Source organism: Fusarium keratoplasticum, chromosome 4 (genome assembly GCF_025433545.1).
Source record: "Fusarium keratoplasticum isolate Fu6.1 chromosome 4, whole genome shotgun sequence".
Classification (NCBI taxonomy): domain Eukaryota; kingdom Fungi; phylum Ascomycota; class Sordariomycetes; order Hypocreales; family Nectriaceae; genus Fusarium; species Fusarium keratoplasticum.
In genome coordinates, this window is record NC_070532.1 from 1,135,083 (window position 1) to 1,146,080 (window position 10,998).

General features: G+C 51.7%; 4 protein-coding genes across 4 annotated transcripts; 2 read left to right on the forward strand and 2 right to left on the reverse strand.

Moving 5' to 3' along the window:
* Positions 1 to 242: 242 nt before the first annotated feature.
* Positions 243 to 1,607, forward strand: NCS57_00544500 (uncharacterized protein; the record flags this gene model as incomplete). Its single annotated transcript, XM_053055364.1, has 1 exon — positions 243 to 1,607. The coding sequence occupies one exon, from the start codon at positions 243 to 245 to the stop codon at positions 1,605 to 1,607; it is 1,365 nt and encodes a 454-aa protein (XP_052914319.1).
* Positions 1,608 to 2,689: 1,082 nt separating this feature from the next.
* On the reverse strand, positions 2,690 to 3,822 carry NCS57_00544600 (uncharacterized protein; the record flags this gene model as incomplete). Its single annotated transcript, XM_053055365.1, has 3 exons — positions 2,690 to 3,623; positions 3,679 to 3,703; positions 3,756 to 3,822. 3 exons carry the CDS (start codon positions 3,820 to 3,822, stop codon positions 2,690 to 2,692), a joined length of 1,026 nt encoding a protein of 341 aa, XP_052914320.1.
* Positions 3,823 to 7,306: 3,484 nt separating this feature from the next.
* On the forward strand, positions 7,307 to 7,824 carry NCS57_00544700 (uncharacterized protein; the record flags this gene model as incomplete). The annotated part of the gene is made up of 2 exons (XM_053055366.1): positions 7,307 to 7,501; positions 7,534 to 7,824. 2 exons carry the CDS (start codon positions 7,307 to 7,309, stop codon positions 7,822 to 7,824), a joined length of 486 nt encoding a protein of 161 aa, XP_052914321.1.
* A 693-nt stretch (positions 7,825 to 8,517) lies between these two features.
* On the reverse strand, positions 8,518 to 10,233 carry NCS57_00544800 (Aminotran-1-2 domain-containing protein; the record flags this gene model as incomplete). Its single annotated transcript, XM_053055367.1, has 4 exons — positions 8,518 to 8,730; positions 8,783 to 9,788; positions 9,850 to 9,950; positions 10,003 to 10,233. The coding sequence occupies 4 exons, from the start codon at positions 10,231 to 10,233 to the stop codon at positions 8,518 to 8,520; spliced, it is 1,551 nt and encodes a 516-aa protein (XP_052914322.1).
* Between the last annotated feature and the right edge of the window lie 765 nt (positions 10,234 to 10,998).

Genomic DNA, 10,998 nt, shown 5'->3' on the forward strand with positions numbered 1-10,998 from the left:
TTTCGATTCCTGGCACTCTGACTTTTGGGTCTCGATCTGTCGACGAAAGAAGCGGCGAATTACGCATCCAGGCCATTCATCCATTTCCTTTCGAAAGATACAATCTTACTCAAGGATTCATTTCTGGTCTATCGCATTTTGACGCCACTTGAACGTCCAACAAGAAACGTTCCGGGTCCTGACGCGCCAGTTACACGCTGTTCAGCCAACCCATATGTCTATATACGCCTGTGACTATCACCATGGCATCCTCACCGACTATTTCAGCAGACGATCCGTCTCACGAACCACCTGGTAGTAACAAGCTACTGGACCAAATGGCCTCGAATGAAAAAGGCCCGCTCAAACTCGGAGACTTTACTACGAGACTGAACTCGGAACATCTGTCTCTGTGGGCATCTCCTCCACCCGATCGACCCATTAGCCTTGGGAATTTTCAACGGCTCTTTCATCGCCTTGGCGTCAAGGATCCCAAAGATTCCCCTCATGTTCAATCAACTTCCCCTCTGAAGGCGACGCCAATCACTATACTCAAGCGGCCTGTCGAAGTATCTTCGAGTATTCAGCCGATTGCTCTACCACAGGTCACATCAGACGAGCCCCAGGTCGATCCCATCACTGATTCAGAGACTGGGTCTGGCTCTGACTCTGATTTACTGCCGGGCAAGGCATATTCAACTGCCGCATCCACACCCCCAAGCTCGACCGAATCTCCGCTCGAGAACTTGGCCAAACAGAAAAAGAAGAAGACCAAGGCATCCAAGGCCAAAGACAAGTCTCATCATAGAGACGCCTCGCAGTCTGAGATTGAAGTCATCGACAATATTGAACCCGAACAGTCCCGGCACCTCCTCATCACCTACCAATATGTCAAATACGGCCCCACGACAGAGATCTACGGCCACGCAGAGTCAGCCGAGGTTAAACACGAGTCTCTTATGACCAAGCTTGTCCACCAGCACGTCACTGACTCGACGCTAAGCAAGGAAGCCCCAGAGGTGGCCTCCAACGGGATCCATGTCTTTATCGACATGTCCAACATCATTATTGGCTTTCAGAAGGCTTTGAGGGCGAGATATTCTCTCCCAGAGTCTGTACGGTTCATTCCGCTCCCTCAGATGAATCTCGAGTTCTTTCACAAACTCCTAGTTCGTGATCGGCACGCGGAATGGCTGAACGTTGGGTGCTCGATGCATCCCGACAAACAGAAACCCCATTTCATCGAAGAACTGGAAGACCTCGGTTACCGGGTCGATCTCCGCAGCCGCCGTCCGCAGAACATGACTGTGGAGGGCCACGGCTCCCGCTACGTCGAGGACATGGTGGACGAGACGCTCCAGATCCGGATCGGCGAGTCTGTCATGCAGTACTTTGACAAGCCTGGCACGCTCGTCCTGGCCACCGGGGATGCCCGGCCGGCCAAGTACTCGGACGGCTTCCTCGCCTACGCCCAGCGCGCCCTGAAAATGGGCTGGAACGTTGAGGTGGTGTCGTGGAGGTCGAGCCTCTCGTCTGCCTGGAGCGGCCTGCGGAAGGAGGAGGGCGTCGGCTCTCGATTTCGTGTCATCGAGCTTGACCAGTTTCTGGATGAACTTTGGACCGGCTAAGCGGCTCGTCTAGGTGTCTTCTGAAATAGGAAGCACATCTAGGCGAGATGTTGGCAAGAGACGTGGTCTCGCGATTAGTGCTCTTGGTGCATATCTCGAGGCATTGTCTTGGCCAATGCCATAGCAGGGAACCAACTTTTTACAATGTTCAACAATCCTTCCAGATCATGTATATGACACCGCTAGGTCTCTTTGAGGCTGATGAAAACGAAACCTTTTGTGGAGGACAAAGGCATTTTCTTGGGGATCATGTTTAGGTGTTGATCCTAGCATGGTGATGACTGGGTAGGGTGGGTGGTGGATTAACGAGGATTCGAAATGATGATGATGTCTGATGATGGATGCTCTACTCAGCTTGATAGCGTCGAGTTATATATCACCAGATTCTCTACATGGCTGATCCACCTTGAGCTTGAAGCTATACTTGCATAGATGAGTGCGTGAAGCACAAATGCTGTTACTCGTGAATCATGTACGAGGATATTCTACTCAGTCGTTTACTCCAACACCCATCTGTCCTATCTTGCCTTAGGGTACCATCTTAATAAGTTTAGATTACTCCGTTACCTAAAGAATAATAAAGGATCTCTAAACCTTTGCTCAACTTGACATTTCTGGCATGGCAGGCATCGGATCAACATAGCTAGCCCCTGAACATGCCCAGAGCCAAAATATAAGGGATGCATATAATTTAAAAGTGCATAATCCTGATCCATTCAATTCATTCAAGTATAATACAAGACGATATTCTTTTCAACCCCCTCAAAAAACAACAGCCAAAGGGGATGGGAACAGCACGTCAACAGTCCAAGCCCAAGTCCAGCCACTAATTTTCGAGTGCCTCGTTACTGTAAACCTCTCCTTCTTTTTCGTTTCTCCTGTAGCTGAACGTCCAACGTCAATTCCCATCCCCCCTGGCGACATATCAGGCGCGTACAGTCCTGCCATACGATGGAGGGTGCCCAAAGTCATCCACTATCGTATAAGATGAGCAACATCCAAAAAAGAGCATAAGAGAAGAAAAGACGTGAGCGTGGAGGAAAAAATCGTGTAAACGGACAAAAACATCATCGAAACCTCAACTAGTCGGACGACGAAACAGCGCCGTCGATGCCCCAGTATGGCTCCGCGTTGAAGGACCAGGCCTCCTCCTTCTTCCAGGGGTCGTTGAAGGCAGAGAAGAGAATAAGGTCCTCCATGTGGCCGGCAAAGGCCTCTTCTATGGCCGAAATGGCCAGCTTCTGCTCGGCCAGACCGGGGACAGCCAGTCCATTGGCTTTACCCTTGACGGGCCAGCCACTCTCGCAGACGACGATCCTCTGGTCCTTGGGCAGCTTGGCCTTGAGGTCGTCGATGGTCTTGGAGAGCCAGACACCAGCCTCGTCCGCAGAGATGGTAGGGTCGAAGAAGGCGTGGGCGTTGATAGCGCAGTAGTCACTCTCAGCGCAGAGCTCGGGGTTCGCACCGGCAGCAACAAAGGTATCGACGGTGACAACAGGGCCTTCGTATCCGGCGGCACGGAGGATCTGACGGGCCTGCTTAACGGCGCCGAGGACCTTCTCCGGGCTAGCCTCGCCCTTGTTGACGAGCTCGTTTCCAACGCTGATGGTGCTAACTATGGACCAGTCGCCGTCGACGCCGTCAATAATCTTCTGGGCCTCCTCTTGAACAGAGTCGAGGTCCCAGATGCCGAGGAACACCTTCATGTTGTTCTCCTTGGCGCAAGAGTAGACGACGGGCACCTGGTCACAGTCGGTGCCGTAGATACGGATGAGCGAGTAAGAACCTCCAAGACGGTCGATATCATTCTTGACCTGATCCTTGGTCTTGCACTGATGATCGCGACGATAGGGGGCGTACGAGATGCCAGGGAGGCCGGAGCTGCCGTTCTTGGGACCGGATGGGAGACTGGGAGGAGTATAACCGCCGCCGTTTTCGGTGCCAGTGGGAGTAGACGTGGCACGAGCGATGGTTTGAGTGTATGTAGCAGCGGTGGTAAGAGTAATGGTGGTGATGCTAGAGCATGGTCAGTATCTTGAGTGACATGTCCAGCCTCAACAGGAGAACCTACACGTCTGGCTCCTCAATATGGAAACCTAAAGTCATTATCAGTCTCGCTCCAGCTCTCCAACTTTCCCATCAACATACCAACAGGCAGCGCAGCAACAGTAGCCGCAAAGGCCACGGCCGCAGTAAAGAACCGTCCCAGAGCCATTATTCCCAAGATATAGGTCGTATGTTAATGGATGTAGGTAGGTAGGTGTACAATAGTCAAGATAAAGAGTGAACAGGCTACAAAAAGAGGCCCAAGGAAAACGACAGTGAACGAGAGAAGAGGCAATAGAAAGAGTGAGTGTAATGAAGACGGGAGTGAATAACCCGCTATCCAAGAACGAAGGAAGGAAGGAGAAAGAGAATGACAAGAGAGCGAAAAGAGAGAAAGCTCTGTAGGAAGTGGACAATAAAGATGAAATATTTCAAGGTAAAAAGTGAATGAATGAGTATGAAGAAGAGAAGAGGGAAAAAAGATGCAAGGGGGGAGGAGGTGGTTCTTAGGTGCGAGGTAAGGGAGGAAGGGAGGGCACGTGTCGGGCAAGACTCCAGCTCAACTCCAGGCTGAGTCGACTTGGCTTGACTGTCGCGGTGCAGGATGGGGAGAGGCGCTTGTCAACAAAGCATTTCTTCTATTTTTCGAACTTCAGCTTCATCTTCTTATATATAAACTTTCTTTTCCACCTCCCCTTGGCCCACAATCATCGAGTTCCAATCTCTTCCGCACGCAGTCTAATAACCTCATTCGCCCCTCCTCAAGCACCATCATCACCTTTTCATCCGGAAGCAAAAAGGCCCAGATCCTCAGACGAAGAGGACAAGACCATATCTTGCGTAGCCGTACGCGCCTGGAATGGAACGCCTCTTTTGTTGTCACCGAGTGCAGCCCAAGCCTCGCAATCTCCCCAAGGAATGCACAATCTGAGACCTAACAGTTGTCAGCTGGGTGTCTCAACCCGCATAACAAGTAATCTTTCTTTTTCCGTCTCCCCCTACTTGATCCGATTTCTTTTTCTGCAGAACACAAACAAACTTGGGTTGTGCCAAGCTGCTGGACTGCAGATGTTGAGAGGTGAGTGTGGACTGGAGGTGCTTGGCAAGGGAGAGTCATGACTAGAGCTGCAAGGTACAGTGAGAACTGAATCACCCACTCGATTACCGAGGATGAATTGGCTGTATGATGTAACATTTTGACAGTGATGTGCCAAGTCTTCTGCAATTACCTGCCCTGTTGTTTCCCAATGCTTAGAGACGACGATGTTCGATACCACAGATCCCAGCTCTTCTATCCCCACGTTTGTAGTTGTGCGGCCAAGTTCCCACCACACAGCCTCTATTAGATTCTTACCTAAACTTAGAAGAAGAAAGAAGAGAAGAAGAAGAATATATGTAAAGAATCGTCTAAGAATAAATAAGAATAAGCCACGATATGTAAGTGTTTTCCCACAAGCCTGGCAAGACCGATGAGAGGCTGAACGCCTCCCGTCACCTAACATACCAGACATGTAGGCAAGGTGGTCGTTGTGCGACGGCTCAAGACCGATGAGGCCTTTATTTTCAGGCTATGATTGATTGTGCACTCACAGTTCTCTGACAGGAAAGCCTATTGGTGGCCTGCTTGCCAGTCCAGAGGAACTCAGAACTACGAACGCCGAGATGCGGGCTAGACGCAACCTCCCAAGAAGTGGCGCGAGAGGGCGAGAAATCGAGATTTTGCCAAGTATCTGAAGTCAAAGAGAGACGACATCCAGAAAGGCACCTAGATGCACAGCGCACAGCCGACAAGCGAGTCAGAGAGCGTACCGTGAAAGAAGCCACAACTCACTGTAGCCGCACTGAAAAGGCCTATTGGTACTTGAAAGCATGCACTCAATGTTGAATTAGTGCGCTCGGGATTGGGAAACCTCGATATCAAGTGCCTGGTGTGCATCAAAGTCAATCCTTATACCGCCATTTACGAGCCATCGGACATCCCCTGAAATCAAGTTCGAGGGGGGGATTTCTTTGTGAACCATGCGGCCAATACTTCCGTTTCAAGTCGACTAATCTATAGTAACGATGATGGCCTTTGCAGCGTTCTCCCCGATCAAGGCAAACGTCAGAACGTAACCCCTTACCTAAATAACATAGGTTACTTTATTTATTCTTAGACTCTTGTTTATACATCTGCTTTCTCTTCTCTTCTTTCTTCTTCTAAGTTTAGGTAAGAGGCTTGAAGAGACTGAGCAAAGGGTCTTTTGCTCTCTCCCGCCACCTTTTTGGAGCCTCTCGACGTCGGCGTTCGCAGCTCTGAGTTCCTCTGGCCTGCTTGCCATCATAGCCTGAACAGAATGATCTTGTCGGTCTTGAGCCGTCGCGGTAGAAGACCAGAATTCTGACGTTTACCTTGATCGGGAGAACGCTGCTTGTCGACTTGAACCGGAAGTATTGGCCGCAGTCCTCGCAATGCAACGCTCTCCTTGAACTTGACTTAAGCGGGTTCCCATCTCTATAGTGCTTGTAGAGACTTTGGCGCTGAGCATATGTCTTACCGCAGACCATACACTTGATAGGGGGCTTATCCACGCCCAACCGCTTCTTTTGGACAGTCTCTGCATGTTTGGGGCCACCTCGATGCTTCTTGAGGGCGGCCTTCGTGGGAAAGTCGTGGTTGCAATCGTCGCATCGGTGCAGCCAGGGCACGCTCTCGAAGCCGCTTGTCGGCCTTCCTTTGAGCATCTGGGTGTCTCAGAAGATATAGTGCTCTCTCGTCTCTCTTTAGCTTGAGATACTTCGCCGAATCTCTCATTTTTGCCCTCTCTCGCCATCTTGTCGGAGCATCTAGACGTCGCTTTTTCATCTCGGCATCGGCGGCTCTAAGCTCCTCCGGGCTTGCAAGTAGGCTACCAGTAGGCCACTCTGTGAAAGAGCTGTGTGTGCCTAATCCATCATATGAGAAACTCTCTGTTGGCCATGGGCAGACGTCCATCCTTGCCTATATGCCTGGTGGGCATGATTGGGTGACGGGAGGCGCCAAGCCTCATCAGTTTTGCCGGGCTTGTGGAAAATCACAGGAGGGTTCAGATCGTGTTGGAGGGGTTCGCCCGTCATGACAACTGGCTCATCGCTAATCATCAGGAATGAACTACCACAGATAAGAAGACATACATAGGCATGCCCCTTGATGTCCGTCTTTTGGCGGTCGTTTTGTATGCGGATAACCCTCTTCTCGATGCGTCCTGTCTGACCCCGAGCCATAGCCCCAGAGCCATTCGTTCAGAGCGATATCACCACGTCGCGAACGAGGTTCGAAGAAAGAATGGAGGGAAGGCGATGATCACCGCGTGAGAAGAAATGAGGAAGAAGAGGGAAGAATTAAACAGGGGAAGAGAAGATGATCGATACCTGAGGAACTAAGAAAATAAAGCTTATGATGATATCCCGTGATCCTAAGTCTTAGGGTGAGGAATGATATTAAAAGCGTTCTCATGCAAATCAAACCTCTCCTCCTCTTCACCCCTCAACATTTCTCTCTGCCTTTGCCAACACCCTAAGCTCTTCACGCCAGCCGCGATCACGTCGCTTCGCTCTACGCTGGCGAATCTGAAAACGCCGACATACTCCGTCCACGAGGCCCCCTTCACAGAATTCCACTCGCAACATCCACCATGCCTTCCGCTGCATTCAGACCCGACATCCTCAAGCTACTCGGCTGGGAGAACTGGGACCCGCTGAGGGATGAGGCCATGGCGAACCTCGCCAGAAAAAGGCGAATCTGGGCTGAACAGGCTGAGGAGCGCGCGGCGATTCTTGAGCGTGACATCCCGCCTCCCCTTTTCGACATGAGCATTTATGCTTCCCTCGTGACTCGGGCTCGTGCTGATTATAGATTCAGAGGCATGGCAACAGGACCAAGTTCAACCTGGACGACCAAAAGGACTTTGGCCTCAGAAAGTCGCACGGCGACCAGGACGACGTGGACAAGGCACGCAGCTCGGACTCCGCCGAAGATTCTGACTCCTCTGTGGATGATTCAGATGAAGCCCAAGAGTCAGAGGGCAGCAGCGACGAAGGTGGCGATGAGGAGGATTCTGAGGATGATGACGACGGTGACGACGATGAGGATGGAGAATCCTCCAGCGAAGAGGATGATGAGGGTGACAAGAAGACGCAGCTCCGGAAGTAGGGGTTGACTTGATGGACATCTAGCTTGGGCACAGGTGGTGGACAGGATTCAGGGGCGATATGGAAGGCGGCAAATACCTGGTCTAATTTGCTTTACTACATGCCTCATATTTTGAACAGACATCACAGCCAGTACAATGAAAAGTATTTGAGCTACGTGGACCGGGCACATAGCGAGGAATGGGGAGCTGAGTGCGTGAATGGCCGCTTCGGTGTTCAGGAACAGAAAACTAGAGCCAAGCCCAGGGCACGGAGGGACAATGAAGTCGCAAATACTCTGAGCAAAAACAAGGCAGTCTCTGCTAATGAATAGAATGGAGATGGAAGAGGACGTTCATCAATGTATACATAATGGCTGGACAGTTCAACAGTAGGAATCGTGAGGTTCCAACTCTTGTCACAACACATCAGCTCATCCAAGACACCAAGGCCAACGTACAACATCATACTCATTCAATGCCGCCTCACAGGGCCGCATCTATTAATCATTACTTTCTCGCATGGCTTCCAGCCACTAGATACACATGAACCCATAGTCCCGTCTTTTGTCTATATACAAGCCGCCCAGCCACCCTCCCTTGCGGGGGCCTGGCTCAGCTTGGTGCGTCCATCAGCGTAACCCAAAGAATTGCCAATCACTTCTCGGGTGTAACATCCCTCTAAAGCGTCGTGATATGGTTCATTGCTTTCGAGTCTAGGCAGCCTTGTTGCTGGTCTTGCGGGTCATAACCTTGGTGATGGCATGTCGGATAGTCACACCAGCCTTCTCAATGTCCTTCTTGGACAGCGCCGACGTGATGCAGATTCTCAGAGCGGGCTGGGCATACCACGCACCGTCCTTGGGCTTGATGGCATGCGAGAATGGCTGAGTCTTGGTCCTCGTGATCATGACACCGTTGGCGAGGGACTACATCTCGGTTAGTATACATCTGTCAGATCTTACAAACAAAGGGACATACCTCTTCCACGCAGTCAAGCAGGATACGCTCCTGATCCTCGAGCTCCAGCTTGCGGGCAGCCACAACCTCGGGCTTAAGGGTAACAAGCATGACGGGGTTCTCGGGGGCACTGTTGCAGACAACCCAGTCGCTGCGGGGGTCCAGCTGCGCCTTCATGGCCTTGATGTTCTCACGACACTGGGTCAGGATATCAGGGTTGGACTGAAGCAGGTTCAGCGTCTCACTGGCGGTGACGGCCAGCATGGCAGGGAGGGCAGCGGAGAAGGTATAAGAAGAAGAGGTGATGCGCTGATGCTCAACAACATCCTTGGGGCCGGCACAGAAACCACCACCAGCGCAGAGAGGACCAGCGAGAGAGCCAATAATCATGTCAACCTGCTGAGGATCCACGTTCTGGTCCTCAGTGATACCACGGCCAGTGCGTCCAAGAACACCAAAAGACCAGGTCTCGTCGAGAATGACACGGAACTTGTGCTTCTCCTTGAGCTCAACCAGACGAGGCAGATCGATAGAGTCACCAGACAACTCAAACAGACCCTCAGTAACAACAAAGCGGCGAGTGAGCTTCTTAGCCTTGGCCTGCTCCTTAACAACAGCCTGCATGGCACGCTCCAGATCATCCATGTCGTTGTGCTCATACCAGCGGATGTTGCTTCGCGACGACTCCAGACCCTTGCGGATGGAAAAGTTGACGTTGCGGTCAGCGATGATGACGTCGCCACGCTTGCAGAAGGAAGGGATGACACTCGAGATGGTGCTGAAAGCCTGGGCGTAGACGATGCAGCCCTCAGTGCCCAGGTAGGCGGCGATGTCGGCCTCGGTCTTCATGTGGACGTCCTGGGTGCCGTAGAACTGGGGGGGTCCGCAGGGGCCGACTCCGTAGGTGCGCAGGACCTGAATGGCCTTCTCCTTGATCTGATCGTTGGCGTTGAAGTTGTAGAAGTTGTACGAGGCAAGGTTGGTCACGGTTCGGCCGTTGGAGAGCTTAGACTTGGGGCCTGTAGGACTGTATGTACGTATTAGCATCGAGTACTGGATCATGATGGCCGATAGGAGGTGATGCTCACCCAACGAGAACAGGAAGTCGTTCGCTCTCAGCCACTTCGAACGACGTCTGCTCAGCGACAAGAGGCTCAGGAGTCCACTCATCAATCAGCTCCTCGATTTCCTACCGCAAATTAGCAAGCAGCCCCTTATATCGTGTATCGCATCTTTCTTACATCCTCCCTGAGCTTGACAAAGTTCTCCTTGCGCGTCGAGTAGGAAGGCGACAGGAGGTAGCGGATAAAGTAGAGCAGCAGCACCAGCTCAATGGCGGATCGCACGGGGTCGTTCTGGTAGCTCGACTGGATGTAGCGGGTGAGGACGGCAGAGCCGGGCACCTTGTGGAAGTAGACGAGGGCCTTGTCGACGTTCTCGCTGACGCGGGCCTGGAGGGCGTCGAGTTCCATGGCTGCGAATGCCTTGCCGGATGGTTGAGGAAGGTATTTGTCGGTCGATGAAGGGCGATAGAAAAGTAGAGTCAGGTCGTCTTCAATTTCAGCGTCGTCGAGATGCCCTCTTCACGTGCGTGGTTGGAAAGTCGAGGTTCGCATTCGAGCGTCGACGATTGATTCTGGCGGTGATGGCTCGACTGTTGCATGGGATTTCCAGGGGCCTCCCGCTAAAAGCCCGTCGGGGGCGTCATTGGCTGCACTGATTGGCCACTGACATCAATGTCGGCTCGCCCATTAAACAGGGGTCGCTCAGGCACCCGACGCTGCCTCGCTAAGAAAATTGGGGGGCATTTCTGCTGCAAAATTGCAGGCATTTCCAGGTTGAAGATCATCAAGAGCATGAGAAACCTAGTATTATACTCCAGGCTTCAGTGAATCGACGGCCCAGTCGTTGGTGGATTCAGCACTGCGCTAAGATGCAACCTCCATGAGCAATGGAGGTCACCTAATTAGGTACGGAGTACCTAACACAGCAGCTAATATGCGACGAACGACGTGCACGAGGCAAAGTGCCCTTTACTTTATGATGATATTAGCATAAAAATATCAAGGACTATCATAAAGCTGGGTAATATTCTAATGATTTTCTATCAATTATACGATGACCTCTCTCATGACTTAGGATATGCTAAGGACGAGGACGGACCTCGCCTGCGCTGTTATCAACTTGGAGGCCTTCAACTTGAAACAATGATAACAGGGGCATGATGTTCCGGATGC